This window comes from Mytilus californianus, unplaced genomic scaffold (assembly GCF_021869535.1).
Source record: "Mytilus californianus isolate M0D057914Y unplaced genomic scaffold, xbMytCali1.0.p SCAF_19, whole genome shotgun sequence".
In the NCBI taxonomy this organism is placed as follows: domain Eukaryota; kingdom Metazoa; phylum Mollusca; class Bivalvia; order Mytilida; family Mytilidae; genus Mytilus; species Mytilus californianus.
The window spans coordinates 1,331,158-1,356,389 of record NW_026262667.1 but is presented as its reverse complement, the minus strand read 5'-3'; the positions used below and the strand labels follow the sequence as shown (position 1 = coordinate 1,356,389).

At 33.5% G+C, this 25,232-nt stretch overlaps 1 protein-coding gene across 1 annotated transcript; it reads right to left on the bottom strand.

The window, feature by feature from the left end:
* Positions 1–321: 321 nt before the first annotated feature.
* Positions 322–25,179, bottom strand: LOC127727047 (HMG box-containing protein 4-like). The gene is made up of 10 exons (XM_052234456.1): positions 25,074–25,179; positions 16,548–16,984; positions 15,140–15,956; positions 13,952–14,149; positions 12,047–12,084; positions 11,431–11,518; positions 9,240–9,304; positions 6,846–7,070; positions 4,173–4,265; positions 322–1,173 (listed from the first exon to the last, which is right to left on the bottom strand). The coding sequence occupies exons 1-10, from the start codon at positions 25,105–25,107 to the stop codon at positions 1,006–1,008; spliced, it is 2,163 nt and encodes a 720-aa protein (XP_052090416.1). The 5' UTR covers positions 25,108–25,179; the 3' UTR covers positions 322–1,005.
* Positions 25,180–25,232: the final 53 nt, after the last annotated feature.

The window sequence follows — 25,232 nt, the reverse complement described above, 5'->3', positions numbered from 1 at the left end:
CAAAACTCTTATTTCGCATGGGAACATGTGTACTAAGTTTCAAGTTAATTGGACATCAACTTTATCAAAAACTACCAGACAGACGGACGAACGAACAAAGGAAAAAACGGACGCACAGACCGAAAAACATAATGCCGTTCTACTATCGTAGGTGGGGTATAAAAATCTGAACTTTAGTCTGACTATATTAACAATTACAAACTGAAGACTCAAACATAAGAACACAAATGACACTGTTATCACAGTGGAATGGAAATGCCATAATAAAAAATGCTGACTTTCTAAACTGAACCAATGTCATGATAAATAATAAATCATCTGTTACAAGTTCTAAAGGTAAAAAAGTTCTCCATTTTGAGGAAAACAAATATCAAATGTAACAAATTCTGCCAAAAGCATGCAGAACAGTTTCAATGCATGAACAGGGAAGATCAACTATAAACAACAAATCCAATCTTTTCGACCTTAATACCATGCATATCTTTTTTGCTGTTGCAAGTCCTTTCTCAAAGCACATGAACAGAGTAACACCTTTTTGTCAATTAATACAAATAATATCTGGAGTCATTATACACCAATCTTGAATCATCTGCATTTATGTAATTGCATGTTTTCAAGTAAGTTTTAACCATTACAATAGAAAATATATGAAGTCACAAACCAAAGTAATTTTCTTGCATCATCATATCTTGGTAAGGACTATTCCAGGAAGACATGTATGGGGTTGGACTACTCTTTTATACCCCACCAATCATAGCTTTTGTTTTCATTTGTAACATCCGACTGTTAAAAACTTTCCTCTACCAACAAAAAAGATATCATGTCATGTTCAAATTAATGCAAAAATAAGGTTACTAGGAGAATAATCCCGGCCCTGGAAATTGGTGTATTATGACTGGTTTCACTGTATGTCATTTGTAATATCTTATGTTTATCACAAAATTGTCATCTTTTATGGGTTTTTTTAATTGTTTTTTTCTTTACAACATAAATAAAACACAAAATTTATAATCCTGGCATAAAGTAGGCTAAATTGTCTAATGTTCTACTATGTGTCTCTGCCGGACAGCCATGTAATTCTGGAATTTGTGTTGTTAAGCACATAAGTGGCCCTAATGCACATAATAATGAGTCTAATAACACAGACAAACTTCCTTGAACTGCAATAAGTCCCTGAAAAATAAATGTATACATTATAAATTTGAGCCTCATAATAATTTTTAATGGTGGTAATACTTAACTTAATACAATTTTTTTGTACTGTCTAAAATATAAATAATCCTGGCTATGTCAGATTTTTCATAGGATTGGCTGGTCCATTTTTAGCAAATATTATTTTCTTTGTAAAATGATATTACACATGATCTAAATTTTGTTTTAAAGTGGATGGATCCTCATTATGTAGAGAGGTATGTACAAGATGTGACACTCAATTACCGATCTGAAAACTTTCTAAATAAATGAAGAAGTCACAATTATGATACTAATGATTGATTGATTAATTTTTGTTGTTAAACACCACTTTCAGCACCCTTGGCTATATTGCAGTGGCCAGTTTTTATTGAAGGTAGAAGCTGGAGTACCAGGAGAGAAACACCATCCATTGCCAGGAAAATTGTGATACTAAGAAAAAATATGAGAAAGGATGAGATACTTGTGTGTTTGTTAAAACGTCAAGGATTTCATTTATTCCATCTTTGTTCTAATATTTCTTGCAGAAAAGTCACATGGCTGGTGTCAAAATTATAAGTCAACCAAACAAGACACATCATATAATTCAGTCACTGCAGCACGAGTATATAAATATTCTGTTGCCATTAACTTGCAAGAATGTGTATGCAACAGAACATAAAACATTAATAGTCTATCATAATTACATTTTCACAAACAAATCTAATAAAATAACATTTACACTTGCACCAAATATTTTGTGCAGATGTCCAGATTTATAAACCAGATGATAGTTGTTTCTGAAGGTTTATTTTGCAGTAAAACATCAATTTAAAAGTTAAAACTAATTTGTATTTCATGTCCGTTTTATGTAACTGTTTTAACCAATTAAATATGTGTACTTGACATTCTCTAAGTGAGACAGAAAACCAGTCAGTATTCTTATTAATATAGCTTAACAACTTACCCTGTGTTCCTGTAACCTCATTCCAATGATACTAAGAGATTCCCCAACCAATTTAAGGTAATATAACTTAACAACTTACCCTGTGTTCCTGTAACCTCATTCCAATGATACTAAGAGATTCCCCCACAAATTTAAGATAATATAACTTAACAACTTACCAAGGCTTCCAAAACGGTCATATATTCCGGACATTTGTATAATGTCCGGTAAAAGTCCGGCTTGGTAAAGCATGAAACGGACATCTATATTTTAGTTTTCAAGGCTTTCTTAAGAGACGGTCATTTTAACATAATTCGCGATCTTTTTGACCCAAACTTTTGCCTTTACAGCCACACATTTCCGGTCATAAAAGTGACATGATCATTAAGTACTATCTAAACAACCCCTACTTTAATACCTTCTCATTTTAATCAAGGCTAATTAGTTGTCGAACAGCTGAAATTTACCTGTTCAGGTGACAGGTAAACTATTTTGAACCGGACATTGATCGGTCTATTCAAAGTTATGTTCTTACATTTCAGCGGTTTGCATCTAATTAATTTAGTCAAAAAGATTTAAATTATCAGAAATATGTTTACAAATATGATTTGATGAAAAAACTAAAAAGGTGAAAATGAAAAATCGTCATAACCACGTTGTTTGAACCAGAGACATGTCTCTGTTTGAACTAGTACACGTGTGCGCATGTGCGCAGGTGTGAAATTTAATTATGCATCCTAATTTCTTCAAAAATGCTTAAATTGTCATTGATACCTTTATCTCGCGTTTATTTCGAATATTTTCTTGCTTTCACTCATTCTTGCTTTGCAAATGTACACGGGATTTACGTATCCGTCTCTGGTCCATGTTTTACCATTGTCAAGATAACATCCGGTAAAAACGAAAGTAAAGTTTTTGACAACGTTATTATTAACCGTTATATTTTGCACAAAAAAAGAATCTAAGGCAGACAAAAGTACGCTAATGTTGCACACTTTGAATGATGCACTGCCAATTTAACAATTTACGTCAGAACTTTGAATTTGAATCAAAGAAAGTTCAATATCATTTTTTTTTAATGTTAATCATTGGGATGGTCAACTTGGCAACTGATTACCATAATTGCCTTTTGTTTATTTAACCTTCTCTTAAAGGATTAAAATCATAATCATATATAAAATGTCCGGCTGGCTAAAAATAATTTTGGAAGCCCTGCAACTTACCCTGTGTTCCTGTAACCTCATTCCAATGATACTAAGAGATTCCCCCACCAATTTAAGGTAATTTAACTTAACAACTTACCCTGTGTTCCTGTAACCTCATTCCAATGATACTAAGAGATTCCCCCACCAATTTAAGGTAATATAACTTAACAACTTACCCTGTGTTCCTGTAACCTCATTCCAATGATACTAAGAGATTCCCCAACCAATTTAAGGTAATATAACTTAACAACTTACCCTGTGTTCCTGTAACCTCATTCCAATGATACTAAGAGATTTAAGGTAATATAACTTAACAACTAAACCTGTGTTCCTGTAACCTCATTCCAATGATACTAAGAGATTTCCCAACCAATTTAAGGTAATATAACTTAACAACTTACCCTGTGTTCCTGTAACCTCATTCCAATGATACTAAGAGATTTAAGGTAATATAACTTAACAACTAAACCTGTGTTCCTGTAACCTCATTCCAATGATACTAAGAGATTTCCCAACCAATTTAAGGTAATATAACTTAACAACTTACCCTGTGTTCCTGTAACCTCATTCCAATGATACTAAGAGATTCCCCCACCAATTTAAGGTAATATAACTTAACAACTTACCCTGTGTTCCTGTAACCTCATTCCAATGATACTAAGAGATTCCCCAACCAATTTAAGGTAATATAACTTAACAACTTACCCTGTGTTCCTGTAACCTCATTCCAATGATACTAAGAGATTTAAGGTAATATAACTTAACAACTAAACCTGTGTTCCTGTAACCTCATTCCAATGATACTAAGAGATTTCCCAACCAATTTAAGGTAATATAACTTAACAACTTACCCTGTGTTCCTGTAACCTCATTCCAATGATACTAAGAGATTCCCCAACCAATTTAAGATAAGCTGCAACATCTATAGGCTCTATTCCAGAACCCTGCAAAAAAACAGATGACACAGTAACATTGTGTAGAAATTAATTTTGGTTGTTTTATTGCTTCAACAATTAACTTTTCACAAATAGCATGTGGAACTTAAATTTGTGTTCTATAATGTTTAGTACATATATATATATATTGTAACATTAAGGTAATTTCTTGTTATTGTCTAAACTAACCTTGCAATATTAGATAATTACAATAAATGTGAATAGTGTCCACATGTGGACACAGATGATGCCCCCGCTTGCATATCATATAATTATAAAGGGACATAACTGAAGAACGGTAAAAGTGACGCTACCCAAATTTGAACTTGATCTGAGTTTTGTGGTAATAAGCATTGTGTGTATTAAGTCTCACAACATTTGGTTGAGGCTAACTTAAGTAGAGAACAGAAACTAAAATTTCAGCAATTTTTCTATTTGTAAACACGCATAACTCTAGAACAGTTGTGTTTAAGTTTTATAACATTTGGTTGAGACAAACCAAAGTTAGAGAACGGAAACGAAAAATTCAGCAATTTTTATGTTTATAAAGGGACATAACTCAAGAATGGTAAAGTGTCACCACCAAATTTCGTACTTACTCTGTATTATGTAGTAATAAGCATTGTGTATAAGTTTCATAACATTTGGTTGAGGCAAACTAAAGTTAGAAAACGGAAACAAAAAATTTGTACTTGATCTTAGTTTTGTGGTAATGAATATTGTGTATAGGTTTCATAATGTTTGGTTGGGGCAAACTTAAGTTACAGGATGGAAACTAAAAATTTTGCAATCTTTTGATTAATAAAGGGGCATAACTCAATAATGGTTAAAGTGACACTACCCAAATTCAACTTGATCTGTGTTTTATCAGTGGAAGTCAAAATTAAACATTGCATTGTATAAAGCACTGATTGTAGTTGATTCAACTATAATCATGGACAAAGGAAGATAACTCCAATTTCTGTAAAAATTACTTGATATTTAGATTGATTGATTGTTGGTTGCTTAACGTCCAGTGGCAAATATTTCATGCATATTCAGGACGAGAACAAGTTCACAATAAATACACTAGGTAGGTTCTGTAATAGATTAAGGGATTAAGGTCGGAGAAGTTTAGACTGCCACGGGAAAAGATGGGTATATTGGATAGGGACAGAAATTTAGCCTTGCAACAGGTCACCTACGGACCCCTCTAAGAGTTGTTGCAAGGGTTCTTAACGTGAAAAGAGCGTGGCACTCTCTTTACACGAGGCATCGGATTTAACGTCCCCATTCTGACCGGACGTGGCTGCAAATTTGTACATCCCGCACAGCCAAACGGACGCCCCACTTTAGCACGGGTTTTACTGCCGGTCGGAGGAAGACCAATGGTGACCATACTTCTATTCCCCAGTCACCCTTGGGGGTCTTGATATTTAGAAGAAAATAAAAATTTTGCAATTTTTCCATTTATAAAGGGGCATAACTCTAGAACAGTTAAAAGTGACTCCACCAAAATTCAAACTTGATTTGTGTTTTGTGGTAATAAGCATTGTGTACAAGTTTCATAACATTTGGTTGAGGCAAACTTTAGTTAGAGAACTGAAACTAAAAATTTTGCAATTTTTCCATTTATAAAGGGGCATAGCCCTAGAACGGTTAAAGTGACGCCACCAAAATTCAAAATTGATCTGTGTTTTGTGATAATAAGCATTGTGTATAAGTTTCATAACATTTGGTTGCGGCAATCTTAAGTTAGAGAACTGAAACTAAAAATTTTGCAATTTTTCCATTTATAAAGGGGCATAGCCCTAGAATGGTTAAAGTGACGCCACCAAAATTCAAACTTGATCTGTCTTTTGTGATAATAAGCATTGTGTATAAGTTTCATAACATTTGGTTGCGGCAATCTTAAGTTAGAGAACGGAAACTAAAACTTTTGCAATTTTTCCATTTATAAAGGGGCATAACTCTAGAACGGTTAAAGTCACACCACCAAAATTTAAACTTGATCTGTCTTTTGTGGTAATAAGCATTGTGTATAAGTTTCATAACATTTGGTTGAGGCAAACTCAAGTTAGAGAACAGAAACCAATTTTGGGACGTACGTACGTACAGACAGACAAGGGTAAAACTTAGTGCCCCCACCGCTACGACGGGGGCATAAAAAAACAAAGGTCATTAGCAAGTTATCTCCCTTTCTTCTGTTGTATTCATAGTTCAATTGATTCTCATCATAAATATTTCTATTTTACAAAACTGTTATTGTATACTTAACTACAGTATTGGGTTTTTGTCAACAACATATGGTCACTAAAGGCTAACAAGTTGTAAATTAGACTGGTCTAAACTGGCAATATATCCTTTCTTTTCCAATAATTAGTTTCAGATAAAAAAAAACATGATTCTCAAATAAAGAGATGACAGACAGAAAACAGGAAATAACTGAACGATGCTTGATTTTTTAATACAATAAGGCCACCACAAAAATATGTGTGTTAGGAGTTTCCTCCTTTAGAAAAATAGGGAAGAAAGGGACACCGTAAAAACTTATTTGTTTTGCCTTAGTCCTTTTTTTCAACTATAATTTTTTTAATCATTATTCCATACCCTCAGCTGAATAGCATGATCTTCTTGTTTAGCTGCAGCCGCTAGTGCCTTCTGTTGTGAAGCTGTAGGATGGTGGATTGCTGGGACAGATTTGGGTGCGTGTGATATCTTCTGCTGGACAGTACCTGATGCTGCGGGAGTTGATGTTGCCACTTTACCTGTGCTGATTAACTGTCCTTTACCCATTAGTTTTCTAGCTTCTTTCTTTGCCTTTCTTTTCCATGACTATATTTCAAAGAAAAAAAATTACAAAAAAAATATTTGTGTTAAGGGAAACTGTGAGGCCCAAAATCATGTCTCAATGATGATTTTGACAGGATATCTGAAGATCTATCATACCTTTAAGATTTAGGGGCAACAACTCCTGTAGGAAGCAGGGCTTCCAAAACGGTCGTATTTTCCGGACTTGTCCCTTAAATTATATAAATGACTTGTTGTGCCGATGCTGAAACGGACACTTTAATATAGTTAAAAAAAAAAAAGAAGTTTATGCGATCTTTGTTACCTGATCTCTTGCCTTAAACAGTCACATATTTCCGGTTATATAAGTGACATGATGAATAATTACTATCAAAACAAACCCTACTTTATCCCCCTTTCATTACAATCAAGGTTAATTAGTTCTCTGACAGCTGAAATTAACCTGTTCATGCGACAGGTAAACTATTTTGACATTGATTGGTCTATTGAGAGTTATTTTCTTAAATTTCAGCGGTTTGCATCTAATTAGTTTAGTCAACAAGATTTAGATTATCAGAAAACGTAAATAAATATGATTTGATGAAAATTTAAAAAGGTAGTAATAAAGGTTTTAAGTGAAAAATTGTCAGAACCACGTTTTTTGAACTCGTACGCATGTGCGCAGGTGTGAGATTTAATTTTGCATCCGAATTTACAAAAATGCTAAAAATATCATTGATACCTTTATCTAACGTTCATTTCAAGTATTTTCCTGAAGAAATAATGCAGAAAGAGCTACTTAAACTCAATCGTGATTTATAAACGTACACGGATTTTACGTATCCGTCTCAGGTCCGTGTTTTATCATTGTCAAGTCAACATCCGGAATAAGGAAAATATACTTTTTAAAAACAAAAGTGAAGTTCTTGACAGTGTAATTTTGCACAAATAAAGAGTCTAATCAGATATTAGTATGCTGATGATGCACAATTCAAATGGTGCACTGTCAATTTAACAGTTAATTACACCTTATATAAGAAAGCCAGATTTTGATTGGTTGATAGCCAGTGTATTTTTCGCATATTCTAATATTTTTTCCTCATTTCAAACGAATTTGCCTGTTTTTCACCACTGCCGGTGAATTTGCCTCAAATACCATGGTATTTGCCATTTTGGATATTCCTTTTTTACCCTCTCGAGCATTTTCCGGCCAAAATTTTTCGAATATGACGTTACATAAAAAAGCGAGCTTACGTGTATTAGTACATGTATAATTCCCGCGGTTCTATAATAATATCCTCTTATCCTAAAAATTATGCATAATCATGTTAATGAATTAGTTTCAATCCAAATCTATTCGGTGTAATTAAACAGATATATCATGTTATGGAGGGATATTTGCGAAAAATACCAGTCTTGGGAACGAATTTCCCAAGCCTAGCAGCTCGGGAAATTTTACAGTCCCTTGACTGGTATTTTTCGCAAATACCCCTCCATAACATGATATATCTGTTCATAACGCCAGAACATCCATTTTATATAAAAAATTAAATTAAATATCGTTTGTGTGTCAATCATAATTTATATGTTGCCAAACTGATTACTATGGTTGCCTTTCATTACTAAGTCTTAAGGGATTAAAAACGGGATAAGACCAAAAAAAATGTCAGGCTGGCTTAAATATTTTTTGGAAGCCCTGGTTGGAAGTCATTTGACAATATCAATCATATTCACTCATTTGTGCATTTTGTGTATGCTGATAATTTTTGCTGTACATAATTCTAGGGGATCTACTATCGTTTTCAAAATATTACGTAAAATCACTAAAATTGGTCAAAATCATCATTAAAGGGCAATATCTCATATTAAGCGTCTATTGACCATATTGGCCATGTTTTCTTATTTGAAGAATTGCCTTGTTTATAATTTATTGCCATATACAAATTCACTCTAATTTAGTTTTCACCAAAATACAAAAAATAGGCACAAATAGTCATTGAATAGCAAGAACTCTTTTAAGAGCTTAAGCTTGCATTTCACCTGCTTCTTTACCTCGTACAAATACAGCTGATATTTAAAAACACTAACAACACATTGTATATGCATGTGTTCTGTACAAATGGGTCAAACTGGTATAAATATATTTCAGTCATACAGACTCTTTAGGGTGTATTGAATATTTGATCTAGCAAATTCAATACAGAAAATACCCACCATTTTATCTCTTGATGGAAGTCCTTGCCATATCTCTCCTAATCTTCTACTGAGTTGTGCAAAATCTGAAAAAGAAAATTGTGTTCTACATGAAGGGATCTCACTTTTTTGGCCATAACGAGTCCAACAATGAGAAGATAAAATTTTATTGTTATATGATTTATTATTTCAGTCCCCATGACAAAATAGAGTAAGGAAATGACATCAAGTTTAGATTATTTATAAACTTTTGTCAAAAAACAATGATATTTGTACTCAGTTGATACAATCTTGATGAATCTTGGACTCACCAGTTTTGAAAATGATGAATCTTGGACTCACCAGTTTTGAAAATGATGAATCTTGGACTCACCAGTTTTGAAAATGATGAATCCAGACAGATTTTCATGAGTCCAGGACTCGTGGACTCGCCTAAGTGTGAACCCTGCAGTTCATGTACAGGGGCGTAGCTGGACTAAAATAAAGTGCAATCATGATAATCGTCAAGCGGAGCAAGACTAACTTCGCTGAGCGAAGCGAGGCAAACAAATATTTTGGACCATTTTATGCAGAAAATGATAATTTTTTCGGGCATTTTCCCAATATGCCATGCTTATGAAATTCACATCACTCCTTCATGCCCAAACTCCTATTTTGTGAATACTTGGGGACTTTATAGTGATTCGACAAGGGAGGCTGGGGGGCTATGGACCGCTCAAAGTCCCCAGCTGGTTCAGGGTAGCACCCTAGACGGGAATCCAGGGCAGCACCCTAGACGGTGATGCAGGGAAGCGAATCCCCCGGAAGCTCCGGGCATATAAGTAATTACAGTGACTGCTTTGAACATGAAAAATACCCTATCTGTTTCTTACTATACCAGATTTTCATGAAACGATAGTAAAATTCTAGTGGGTTCCGTAATTTGCTGCTTGCTATTTTCAAATATAAAATAAATTTTATAAAACGGGAAGATTAGGAAGAGTCGACAACAGTTCCGAAGCGTTAATCAATAGAAGGGCAATCAATGGACACATGCCAAACCCGGGAACAGATAAGACACAAAAGCACAAACAAAAACATTCAACATTGAAAACTAAATACAGATGAAAAACAAGGACCCCGAAAAAAATGTGGCGACCTCCGGTGCTCCGGAAGGGTAAACAGGTCCTGTTTCTTGCAAGACAACCGTAGTGGTTCTCATGAAGGTCATGTTCAAATGAAATGAGAGGTTTCTACAACAACGGCAGAAGGTAATTTGATACACAGATACCCCAGGTGAATTAATAGTCTTTTGAACGAACGGAAAATGGGAATACGAAATCGAACGGCCACTTTTAAGTCTTGACATATAAGTAGAGGATATAAATCTAAGATGTTTTCAAGGTGATTGTATTGAGCCTATATTATCAAATGTTAAAACTGCATGTAAGACTTAAAGTATAGTTAATATCCAAAGTCCATATATCTATTTTTTCCAAAGCAAATGATCGCAGAACTCTCTCGGTGTCTATATCCATTTCTCTGTGAACATGTATGATAGTCTCTCCTGTACCATGGTTGAACGGAGATAAGTTTTCAGTCGCCGTAATGCACTAAATAACCGTTCAGTAGTTGATGTAGTTACTGGCATTGTAACTAGGATTGAGAAGATTGCAAATATTGAAGGATATAGTTCCTTATATTAGTCACTGCTAAAGACGACATCCGATATTTGTTACAAGTACAAACACCGCCCGACACGATAATCCGTAAAGACTAAAGACTATTCGTAATTCAATTTCCGAATTATTTTTTTTTGTGAAAACAAATGTGCAAGCAAATGATTTTTTGCGTAAAGGCAGATACGCGCCTGATGTATTTCAATTTTTGTCAATTATACAAGTCACAATATTTTATTACATGTTTATTTTTGTTTTGTTAATTGTTTAAGTCATTGTAGAACAGGCACGTTTAGCATTGTAAATAATGTCTTCACTTCTTTCTGTTACAAATTTATGTCTGGCTTGCTTTACTTGTTATGATCCAATTTATGTTAAAAGTCTGTAATATGAAGGTTTTCCTACAAGTATCACATTAATTAACATTATCAATAACCCATGTAAATCAGGCCTCTACAATTTCTTGTGATTTTTTCACTGTATAATAATTTTGTTTGACTGTAATGCTAATTATCTGGTGGTATTAGATGGTATTGATAACATTTAAGCATTACCAATTCCTGGACTTTCTGTCAGGACTTTGTTCCTCATAGAATTACACCACATGGTATATGCAGTTAACCTTTTTTTCTTCTTTTCTTTCTGTAATAAAGATTTTCATCTTGAGTAAATGTAGACAGATGACAGCTGAATAGTCAAAATATCTACTGTTTACATAAGGAAACACTACAGGGAACCCTTATGCAAATCATTTTCTCTTTAGTGTGAATCATTTTCTCTTTGTTAATAACAAAAAAAGTAAAAAGAATTGAAAGACCTCTGCATACAGTTGCTTCTGAAAGAGGAGAAAAGGCAAGGATACTCTTCTTTGTATTTAGGCCCTGACTGAAATTTATTTTAGCAATTTTTTTAACTTTGTCCATGTTTTCATATAGGAAAAGATGCAGGTTTGACCTATTCACGTTATTTATCTAATCGCTAAAGTCGGTTTAATAAAAAATTTCTCTAAAATACATGTAGGTTGGTTAATAGTAATAACTTCATATTTTACAGTATAAACCATACATTTGTTAACAAATTTTCATAGGTAATTGAAAGATAAATGTTTCCCAAATCTTTTCTTTTTTTAAAAGCCATTTTGATTTGCACATTTGACTTTATTTCACTTACAACAGGTTTTTCAGTTTTACCACCAGCCTTTGTATCACCTGTAAATAGATTGTAGCATATTCAGTTGTAGATAACATTTTATAATTTTCATTGAATAATGTCTTGATAGGGTCTTACTCTCTCTTATAATTACTTATATCAATCTTTACTTCAAGTTTTATATCAAGATCTGGTAGATAATTGTATTTAACTGTGCACATGCAGGGATCTCCATGGATGAAAATTTAACGATGGAGGAACTTCCACCATGACAAAATCCCGTGTCTACAGCGTGGCGTCATCCAAAGTATTTCAGTCCTTCATTTCCGTGTAAGGAATGGTTAACAGGCTGATAAATTGCTTATTATATTTATTTCATATAAAATAACCAATATTTTCATTAATTGTCATTTGTAACAATTCCAATGCCAATGGGGGGGGGGGGGGGGGGGGGTCTTTTTTTTCACTGTCAAATTCAGAAGTCATGAACCGGTATCGACGATTTGGAGCATCAACAAGAAGTTTCGTACCTGTTTTGTAAAACGCTGAAGAAAGATTTGGAGGGCAAACGTTTACAACTAGAAAGGTTTTAATGACTTTAAACAGCAAATTTCATAGTAATATACTATGCAACATGCATCTTTCGATTCTGAATGTAAACCGGAAAACCGGATGTATCAATTTGATTGTAAACTACAAAATGAATTACGATACGAAATTTCTTCAGATTATCAAGTTGCTGTTAACAATATTCATGTATTTACTGATTGCGCAAGTCAATATAAAAGCATGTGTTCGACTTGTTAAATTTTATTCTTTGTAACTGGATCTATAATTTATTTTTTCAATCTAAATTTTCATTAGCATTTGCTGAAACGTAATTAATAATGCAATCAATTGTCTATCTTGGTCAAGTGTTCTCCTGTCAGGTGTTTCGATCTACCTGTACAAGTGATTAGCGATCTTTAGCCGGATATCCCTCAGGGCTTTAAAACTGTAATCAAAAGGACCCTTTGGATTATAATACAAAAAGCCAAAGGGTTATGCAATTACACCCAATTGATTATAATTGCTAAAAAAAATGGTGGCGGCTAGAGAAACGAAAACAAATTTTGACAATGGCTGGGATCATTTGACGATGGCGGGGATCATTTGACAGTGGCGGAAGATATTTTAACGATGGCTGTGCGCCATCATAAAACAGGTCATGGAGATCCCTGCACATGGAAATCATATCAAATTTTTTTTCTGTTATCGAAGCAGCAATCAGCTGGTCAAAACTGTAAATACTTTGTTCATTTAAATAATGTCTCATTTGCTTTGTGTTTTTGAATATGTTAATCATCGTTAGGAAAAACATGCATTACTGACATTATTTCTAATGACTAACTTCATATCATAACTTTACATGATAATTTGAAGTTCCAAAACTATAAATCACCATAAAATGATAAATTACCTTCCTTTCACATCATGTTTCACCATAAAAAATAAGGCTCTCTATGAATTTGTATGATAATATATAAAAGTATCTTCAAAGAAAATCAAAAAGTAATTTACTATATTCAAAACTTGAAACTATATGAAAAAAATCCTGTAACTAGATGTGTTGAAATGGCCCTGCTCGCAAAAAAGTCCAAAGCCCGTAATTTTAGCAAAAATCAATAGAGCAAAACTAAACGTAAACTCAATCTGTAACTCATCATAGTCATGATAGTAGACACACATACTAAAAATCAGCTCAAAATGTGAAGGTGTTTAGAAAAAAAGTCTGTATAACTATTTGTTGTGGAATTACAGAATGTTGGAATGACGGATATTAAAGGGTAAAACTATATGGCCCCGACAACATTGTTGTGGGGCCATAAAAATTTGGATTTTTCGATCTTATACAAATCAACATGTAAAAATTAACAAACAATAAACCTTTCTTCTTAGATGGTGCTTTCTTTGTAGTTTTCTTCTTCTTGTTAACTTCATCTGCTATAACAAGATTTCCTTCATCATCGTCATCATCATCACCAAAATCATCGTCATCAAAATCATCTTCTTCAAGTGATTGTTTCTTTTTACTTGTCTTCTTCTTTCCCTTCTTGTTATCAATTGGAGAAGCATCTATCAAATCTAATAGATATATCTTAGATTAAAATGGATCTAAATGTCAACAGTTTAACATGTAAAATATGCAACACTTTCAAAGTCAATGAACCATAAACTGGGAGGACATGGGCAAATAATATCCATGATGAGGTGTGCTAATGCTAATACAAATGCATACCAAATTTAATATACTTACCTTTAGCGGTTCTCCTTAAACTGATCTAATCAAAAACTTTGACATGTAAACTATACAAAACTTTCAAATTCAATAGACCATGACTGAAGGGGCAGAGCCAAACAATCTCCATGGAAATGAGATGTACCAATGCTAATGCAGAATATTCATGGAGAAAAGATGTGATAGCTTACAATTTATTCATGTTAAACTGACCTAATAACTTTTTAAAAAGTTGTTGACTCTGTTGACAGTACAAGAAAGAGCACACCTAAGTCTTGCATCGTTACTTCGTCAATATAAGACAAATAATAAAACAAGAAGTTGTTGCATTGTCAAACTAAGCATACCCCAAGTTGGAATTCAAAGTACATGTATCAGAAAACAGGAAGTAAATGTACTTGTAGTTGTCTGGCAAATCAGACAAGCATTAACATGTCACAACTTATTTCAAGCTGCAGATCAGGTATGAAGTCTCATGTGAATCACTTGAAAAAATTTACTGCATTTGCTCAACTTCAAAAGCAAAAATTTTGTTTAAGGTTGTAAGTTCCTTTATTTCAGGGATAATTATCATCCAAAAATTAGAACTCTCAGAGAAAAATTAACCCATAAGGAACATTACTTTCTTAATCAGTTTTAAGGACAAAACCATGAATTTTTAACCCTATGTAAATGTTTCAGCAGTAATTGTTGCATTCCTTTTCAAATTTACTCTAACCCTTATCTGGCTATGAATTACCAATTTTTGGTTTTTGTGACTCCTGGAAACATTAATTTTACCTATTATGTTTAGTTAATTTTTTTTTTATATCATGAAATCAAATGAAGATATTTACCTTTTGCTTTTCTGGCCAATTCCTCCTGCTCTAGCAAAGTCCCGTCCTGCGATTCAAACTGCCATTCCATATCATCCTCATCATCCCCTTCATCGTCTTCATCTAATTCATCATCAAAATCTTCGTCGTCTTCATCGTCATCGTATGATTGATGGCCATCATCTAAATCACTTGGTGACATGATAATTTTTTTAACAGGTCTTTCCGCTGGTACAACATTAGATTCAGATTTGAGAGAGTCTGAGCTTTTGTCTAGTTCTTTGGGTTTATCAGAACTTATTGCAGTAGTTGACACAGAAGGTGTTGTGAACTGTGTGGGAGTATTTAGTAACATTTTGATGACACTTTTACCTTTCTTTGAAGGAGAAGGTGGAGATTCTTGTTTTTTGGGTGTAACAGGTTCCGATTTAATCTGTTTTTGTTTCTGTGTGGCACCCTGAAGTCCTTGTGCCTGCGCCATAATATTAGCTGATAGTTCTGCTACTGATGACAAGTCACTTGGTTCTTCCTTTACTAACAATTCTGATCCTTCTGTTGGTTCTTTTATCTTTACTCTGGATTTTGATTTTTTTGCAGATGGAGGCGATGGTTCCGCCTTAACCATACCAGACAAACCCCCTGCTACTGATAACACTACGCTCTGACCATGTTCATTTCTGACAATAGTTATACCAGTGGGAGGGAGCTGTTTTGTGGGAGACTGTTGAACGGGAGGAGATATAACAACAGGACTTTTTCCACCAGGCTTTTTGGTTTTAGTTTTCTCTGCTTCTTCAAATTCTTCCATTTCTATTACTTTAGCTGACTTTTTACGCACCTAGAATTGAAGAGTTGTTCTGTTTCAATAAAAATTACTGTTCATCTGTTCTTATTCATAATTACTTTGCATTTAATGTTTGGCTGGTATAAATCAGATTATCTTAATCCAACTTGAGTAGAAGCTAGATAGGAATGTTTATAATTGTTATATATAAAGGTGATAAATAGATTCCCACAAAAATCTTAATAATAACCCACAAAACTCTACTCATCACTGCATCCAAAGGTTAAAATGATGTACCCTTCATAAAATTATTACATGTACCAACTTTTAATATTGTAGACTTAATCAAACTCAAGGATTCCAAATGACTCCTAACTTTCACAAGACATTCGTCAGAGAAACTGAAAATTGGTATTTAATGGTTTTTTTTATTTTGTATGTATACTTTTTTATGTGTGTATGTGATATTTTAAGAATTCTGTATACTTATACTTGTCTAATGTATAAGTGTTGTATTTGATGGGCTATTCTAATTCCCCTTTTTATATGTTATAAGAATTTCTTTAATATAGTTTTAAGTGCTGTATCTATAGATTTTTATGTTCAGTGTATAGTATTTTGAAAAAAATAGTTATTCTATCTTACCCTTCCTCTTTTACCAGCTTCTGAATTATCCGTAAGTGTTGTTGGTGACAAGGGCACAATATGCTGTACAACTTGCTGCTGTGCTTGTGGTGCCATCTGTGTGATAACCTTCAGTGGTCCCTTAGGGGAGATAACTGTTGTCATCTGTGGAACTGACACTGTTTGTAGAAGCTGAGGGGCTGGTACCTGTATTTTAATTTGCTGTTGAACAACTGGTTGTATTATTACTGGTTTTGGTGCTGCCTGAAGGGTCTGCATTAACAGTTTTGATGGAGGAGGTGGTGATTTGATAGGCGGAGTTTTGATACCAGACTTGGTGGTTTGCGGTGATTCTTCTTCAGAATCATCAGAATCATTTGATAACTTATCAACATCTTCTTCGATAGACTCATCAAGAAATCGAGCCGGTTTCTTCCTGGCTCTACCTGATCTTGTCACTGAAGTTAAAAGTTAAAAATTAGAACTCTGCACACAAGTAAGAGATACAATCCATTGCACAATAGAACTTTTTCATTCCAAACCAATTAAATACATGTACTGGTTACAGGTACCTCAATTGCTTAGATAATATTCTGACACTTTATATTAAATAATCCAGTATCCTTTTTTGCTAAAAGCATGTTCAGATAGTATTGTAATGTTTTTTACTATCTCAACGGATATTAATAAACATACATAAGGAAAAATTTTGGAAGACAACAGATAAAATCAGCACTAAAGTGTATATTCCTTATTATTGTTAAACTATATATAATAGAATATATATAAAATAAGTTCAATAACTGTACATGTCTCAAAATAAAGTAAATAATCAACTTGTCAGGATCTACCAACTAAATACTAAGCACTGTTGCATAATTAAAAAAAAAACATGTGGAAAAGAAATTATCTATTTATTTGGCCTGCTTCTTTTTAATTTTTTTGATTGGAGCGTTGTTGATGAATCTTTTGTAGACAAAACACACATCTGGCATTCAAAATCTTAGTTTTGGTATGATCTATAATGAGTTTATTATCAATTGAAGTTCAATGAGGAAAACTTCTATTTATGAGTTTATGATATTCATTGTTTCTCTGACATGCATTAACAAATGTACTTGTGTACATTAAATTAATTAAACAAATTTAAGAAACTTAAATCAATAATTTGAAACAATGCATTAAAATATATACTTGTAACTATGGGGATCTAACCAAATGTCTATTAAGGGGGTACCCAACACTTTGACCAAAATAGATTTGGCTCATTTAAATTTCATAAAGTATTGACAAATTATTTACTTTGACCTGTTGACAAAAATATAAAAATTTCAAGAAATTTGAACCACACAATTTAAAGGAATTTTTTCATTGGATATATAGCAGTTTGACAATTTTGATCATTTAGCATGTTTAGAAGCTTGATTTCTCTTTACTTATAGTATAAGCAGTGTTCTCCCCAGAAATTTTGGATAGCATCACATTTGAGTGTATTTTTTTTTCAATGTCATTTGTCCTGTCGCAACGATGCTGTCTTTCCTTTTTGTTATGTATATTTTTATTAAGGTATATGTTATATGTGTGCAAATGTGTCTATATACAATGTATATAAAAATAACGAAATGTAGTATGATTACCAACTAAATACCTAGCACAAAAAAGGACTTTTTTTCATATCAAAAAGGAAAAGAAAGTACATGTATCATTTATCAATAAAAAAACTAATCTGTTTATTATGCTTATGAAATTCATTGTTTCCTGGGACTCAATGTAGTTATTTTAGTAACAATACAGATTTCGTTTATAGCTGATCTGCCTCTGATCTGTAGTTTGTACAAATTTTTCAATGGTGGTTGAAGAAAAATTTACAAAAATAAAAAAATATGTGACAACCAGTTTAGAAATGAATATGATGCTTTTAATGCAATAAATGAATGAAACATTAACTCAAGGCAATTTTCATCACATTATACTGAAGTAACAAACTTATTTTGCCGAAAATCAGAATGTTTTAATGTATGCTCTCGAGTAATAAGTACCCGAAGTGAAAGAAAACACTTCATAAAAAGTTGTTAGTGTGGAATAACATATGACCAATCTGTAAAGTCAATGCTTTCACCTCTTTTTTAAAGAAATAAATCGTTTTTGCCTTTGAAACTTTACTTATAAATGGAGAATTGTTGTTTCATCGACTTGATAAAAATTGCATAATTATACAACTTGGTTTGGTCAGCCATTTTGTCAACATTGAGGTACCCAGCATAGTTTTTCTTCTCTTAGGAGACGATTCTGCCATGATGCAATAGTAGATTTCGAATTGTTTATGATTTCCTATTTTCTCAGTGTCCGGCTTGGATCAGGCTTGGACCATGTGTCATGTCATAAGTGTCAAGCTTGAGGTATTCATATCCGAACAGTTATCACCCAAAGGGCAATTAGCACCTATTTAATCATTCTTAATTGCCTCTACAATGTATTGTCAGACTTGATAGTAATAAAATTAAAGGTGATATAATTTTAATGATGATAAGCGGTAATTAGATGAAAGTTCAAAAATTTCGGTAATCAATCGATTTTGGAGTAATGTATAGCATGTATAGAGACAAGAAAAAATAGTATCTTTAAAATAGTTATGACATCGCGGAAATTATTATAGTGTCGAGGTGCCTGGGGAGAACACTGATAAGATTAAAATGTTCAGCTGATTTATAATTAGTTAACTCCCTTAGATGTACTGTTACCCCCCTTAATGTGTGTTAAATATTCATTTTTTTTATTTTTAGGGTCATTATTCTCCAGTCAGCTAAGCCATGCATTTGTCTGTAGTTATTATTGTAAAAATACAGTTTTCTGTCGTACATGTAATTTTCAATCCATTAAATTGATCAAACATTATTATAAAGACAGTTTTAATGAAGTAATAAATTAATTTTGCTGAAAATCAGAATCCTTTGATGAACATTCAAGTTACAAGTGCAGGAAGTGAACGAAAATACTTCTATTTACTGCATAGAAAGCTATTTCTTTGAACATGTTGAAATATCATACAACCTGTCTACAAAGTCAATACATGCTTTTATGCCATGTCTTTGAATTTCTTTACTTATAAATAAAAGTTGCTATATTATCAACTTAGCACTTGTCCTAAGTTAGGAACCTGATGTTCAGTGGTTGTTGTTTGTTGATGTGGTTCATAAGTGTTCCTCGTTATTAGCTCACCTGGCCTTTTTCTCATCACTTGGCGTCCGTCGTCTGTAACTTTTACAAAAATCTTCTCCTCTGAAACTACTGGGCCAAATAAAATCAAACTTGGCCACAATCATCATTGGGGTATCTAGTTTAAAAAATGTGTCCGACGACCTCGCCTGCCAACCAAGATGGCTGACATGGCTAAAAATAGAACATATATTTTAAATTGAATACCCTAATGATGATTGTGGCCAAGTTTGATTCTAATTGGCTCAGTAGTTTCAAAGGAGAAGATTTTTGTAAAAGATTACAAAAATTTACGAAAAATTGTTAAAAATTGACTATAAAGGGCAATAACTCCTAAAGGGGTCGACTGACAATTTTGGTCATGAACGACTTATTTGTAGATCTTACTTTGCTGAACATTATTGCTGTTTACAGTTTATCTCTATCTATTATTATATTCAAGATAATAACCAAAAACTGCAAAATTTCCTTAAAATTACCAATTCAGTGGCAGCAACCCAACAACAGGTTGTCAGATTTGTCTGAAAATTTCAGGGCAGATAGATCTTGACCTGATAATCAGTTTTACCTAATGTCAGATTTACTCTAAATGCTTTGGTTTCAGAGATATAAGCCAAAATCTACATTTTACCCCTATGTTCTATTTATAGCCATGGCCGCCATTTTGGTTGGTTGGCGGGGTAATCGGACACAATTTTAAAACTAGATACCCCAATGATGATTGTGGCCAAGTTTGGTTAAATTTGGCCCAGTGGTTTCAGAGGAGAAGATTTTTGTAAAAAGCTAACGACGACGGACGACGGACGCCAAGTGATGATAAAAGCTCACCTGGCCCTTTGGGCCAGGTGAGCTCAAAATGTAATCACTTCAATAAGTGTTTATAACATTTTGTAGATATTTTTCCCACAAGCTTGATTTTTTTATTGGTAAAAAGACAAGGATTCAATTTAAAAACCAACTATCTACATGCAGAAATGATCTTTTACTTGATGAGCCTATCAGTTTTTACAGTTTATTTAATATATGCATAAACTGGAATAATTTTTAGATCAGGACATAACCTTGAAGTAGATCATTCTAACTCTAAAGAAGACCAATCAGGTTACTTAAAATTGTTGACCTTTGTCTGATTGTAAGAGTAGTTAATGAATATTTGATTACAGAAAAATTCTCAAGGGTACTTTTAAAAGCTTTAGCGCACTAACTTACTGCCCAAGCGCACTGGTGAAATTAATATACAAGAGAGAGGGATAATTGATCTTTGTAGGAAAATTACAGAAAAAATTGTCAAAATATGGAAAATTAATGAAATTAGCATTTGAAAATCAAAGGAAACACCAAACTCACTTAAATAGGTGATAACTGAATTTAACAAATCACTGAAATAGGTGATTATGAAATCACTTGTATAAGTAGTACCCCTGACTAAGAGTTATTGCCCTTTGATGACGATTTGTACAAATTTTTTTGCGTTTTAGTCATATCTTAAAACTTATAATAGATAGAAAGAAACTTAAATAAACAAAAATGATCAGCGAGACAAGATCTACAATTAAGACAAATGGCAGTAATTGGCAGATGACTCCTTATTGGAAATTTTGCCCTTTATTGACGATTTTTACTATTTTTTTGCATTTTGCCTTATATGATAAAAATTATAATAGATAGATATATGTATAAACTTAAATAATTAAAAATGATAAGCAAGACAAGACCTACTAACAAGTCAAATTTTGCCCATATAACTAGTAGACTTTTACTCTTTATAGGAGTTATTGCCCTTAAATTAGGATTTTTTTTACCCTCTTTTGTGTTTGGAGCAAAAGCTAAATAAGAGAGAGAGAAACTAAACAGACTTCAATGATCAGCAATATAAGATAAAAAAAAAACAGATTTTTGTCATTAAGGTAGATAGGGTGTCTTCCTCCATCTTGGATTTTGAAATACCAGAAAACAATCGGTCTAGATATTTAATAAAATGAGCAAATTTTGAGAGTAGTCGGTAATTCATGTGTAAGAATTTTCATTTCAATATAGAAAATGACATGTTTTATCATATTTATGGTTGTATTTTACAAAAAACAGAATACTTTTGTTTGATTCAATTTTTTCCAACTTTGTCACATAAGTGGAGGCAACTCAAATGTAAGGGCAGATAATTCAGATAAAGTTACTTTTACAATAGAATGTGTTAGGAATTTACCTTTTTGATTATGTAGCAAGAAAACGGGTCCCGTGACCCCATTTTTTCTTTTTCTTATCTGAAAGCATAATATTAGAGCTATCTTCTCATTTTTTATCTCAAAATTCTATGGTGCATTTTTCGTTTTTTTTGGCAGAAAATTGGGTTTTGCATGCATAATCTATACAAAAATCTGTCAATTTTGCACAACCTGTAGCGTGAAAATAAGCCCTGTGACCCATTCTTTTTATTATTTTTTTTCAAAAGCATGAAATAAACTACATTTTGGCAAATTATTAAAAAATTCTAAGGATTATAATTAAGACACCCCATCTACCTTAATTTTATTCTTGTCTACAATGTTAGAGAGTGTCCTTTGTTGAATATGCATATAGACCAAGGTGAGCGACACAGGCTCTTTAGAGCCTCTAGTTTATATTGATTAGACCGCTGGTTTTCCTGTTTGAATGGTTTCACACTAGTCATTTTTGGGGCCCTTTAAAGCTTGCTGTTTGATGTGAGCCAAGGCTCTGTGTTGAAGGCCATACTTTGACCTATAATGGTTTACTTTTACAAACTGTGACTTGGATGGAGAGTTGTCTCATTGGCACTCACACCACATCTTCTTATATCCAATTAGTACAAATTGAAAATTTTCTGAGGATAAAAGTGACTGTTGAAAATACCCAGGTGATTAGATATCACTTTTTTTGGGAAAAGCTAAGTAATAGACAGGTATGCCACTTTTTTGCCCCAGTGGCCATAAGCATGAGCCCTGATTTAGCTGTGTGTTCAACTTTCAAATCCAAAAAATTCTGCTCTTGGTCACCACAATAAGATATGTACTTTGATTAATACTGATGGGTGGTTGCTTAACTTCCAGCCGCTAATTAATATGCATATTCAGGATGAGAACAGGTTAATATTATATGAATATTAACCCTGCTTTGTACTAGACTGACACGCTGAGCCAGATTTTTAATGTTTTTAGTTCAAAAGGTACATGTAACAGTCCGCAAGAAAGACATGTCACCTTACCTAGTAGGGGTTTGAACCCACGACCCCCTGCACTCAAGGAAAAGGTATCCGGTCGTTCCGTCCCCAAACCGATCCGGCCCCAAGTCGATCCGGCCCAAAGTCGATCTGTCCCAAGTCGATCCGGCCCACGTCGATCCGTCCCTACGTCGATCCGGCCCCATAATAAAATATGAATAAACTATATTGACTTTGGAGGATTTTGTGACAAATTTTAACAGTATAAATGGAATTTGTAAAAAGTGTCGTTGATGGATGACAACAGGTAAGTGAAGTATTGGAGGGTTTTTTTTTAGGGGCAAGGGAAGGCTTTTGGGCTTATCTTGCCTCTTTTCACACAGGTATAACAATTTGGACATGGGGTTTATTTCATCCTTTATTTATAACAATTTTAGTTTCAACTCTTTACTAAATGTTTCTATTTCCTTCATTCTTTCTAAGCTATATAGAAAGTTCTTGATGTTTCGTACGTCTAACCAGGTGTCAAAACTTCTCTTGATGTAGTTGTACGTATCTGATCTCTGATCTTTATAGATAAAGTTGTCTAGCTGAAGTGTATCGCTTCTTACTAAGAGGTATAAGTCCTGGTCAACAATATCTAACACATACATCTTTTGAGGAAGACTTCCTTGTTTCCTCTATAAGTGTCGGTGTGTCGATCAATGTTTCATCAGCCGAGTCCTGGATTTCTGATGGGTTGCTGTCTATAGACATGTCTTGTGTCCCTGTTTCCATATCATTGGTGATCGGTGGATTTTCCAACATCTCGTCATTTGGGGGTGGTGCGGTTGTTTCCAGCTCCTCGGTGTTTAAAGTCGGGCCTCCTTTTGATGACCTCTTTTTCGTCACAGTTTTCTGTCTTTCGATTTGACGCCGTTTTATCTTGATCGAGTATTTGCCATTCCGTTTGGTTAGTATTCAATCGGCAGGTTGACTCTTAACGAGAGAAATGACTGCTGTTATATCATCTGGTAATTGTGTGGAAGTTTCCATACTCAATTTCTCGTCATATGTATTATGTATTTGATATATAGTTCAAACTTTGTCGGTCTGCCTGAAATGTTTAACTAAAAGTATTCGATTAGGCAAATGAGTCTCTAGTCTCAAAAACTTTTAACAATGGTTGGTCACATACCACACATTTTTTTTTTTTTCTTTTTTTTTTACTATTTTTCTTAATAAGAAAAATAGTCACATACCACACAAGGAAAAGCCATTGTGATATTAAAAGCAAACGCATTCTGTCTCCTCTTTTATAGAAAGGATTCGGCAAATCAAACAAATTTTCTCAATTTGAGAAGTTTTAAGAACTTAAAACAAAAACAAAGTTTGTATGTATCAGCTTGGGGATCGGCTTGTACCGTAGTGTATGTAACTATTTGTTATTACACAGGATGAAAGACTTGTTAAGATCACAGTCAATTGAAAGAAATGCTAATTACTGCTGATTAATGTTGATGTCTGTTGATTGTACTAAATTCTGTTATATACGTTTTTATTATGATTATACCCAATAATCTTGAAAACTTGTAATGAAAACATAATCAACATAGTTGTTTTAAACTCATCTAAAGAAAATATTTGTCAAAGGCCATTTTGTTTTACCGTACACCTTTTACATTATAATAAAATTCATAAACTTTTATGAATTACAATTAATATATATCTTTATTTTCATTCCTTATAAATATATTTTTTTATTGGGCCGGATCGACTTTAGATATGGGCCGGATCGACGTGGGACGGATCGACTTGGGCCGGATCGACGTGGGGCCGGATCGACATGAAAGCAAGGAAAACCCGCTACCAAGAGACCACATAGGCGGTTACTTCGATTAAGTAAAGGTTTATAGGTAATTTTTTTTTTTTTACAGACAAGTGCTTGTCTACAGAACTTGTCTTTTACCCATAGATGAGGAGAAATCACAGGCACTTGTACCATTTGACCGTAAAGATCTCCTCCTTCTTTCTATCCAGAAAGAAAGACTGAGAGGGCTATACCATCGCATGAAACGAGTGCATGTGGTCAAAATGCCAAGAGAACAGGTGTTTTATACCTTTTTCTTTTTGGATTTTTGACAATTTAACTGATTGGGGGGGGGGGGGGGAATCACCGTCATCTTCTTCTCTTTTACGCTTTCCAGACATTTTAAGTTAGCTAAATCTCTGTTTGAATGCAAGCTGTCTTTCGCGGCCAAATGTAAACAACTTGACTTCCGGTTACCACTGTGATGATAAGGTAAAAATAAATTGAAATATGAATATGAAAATAT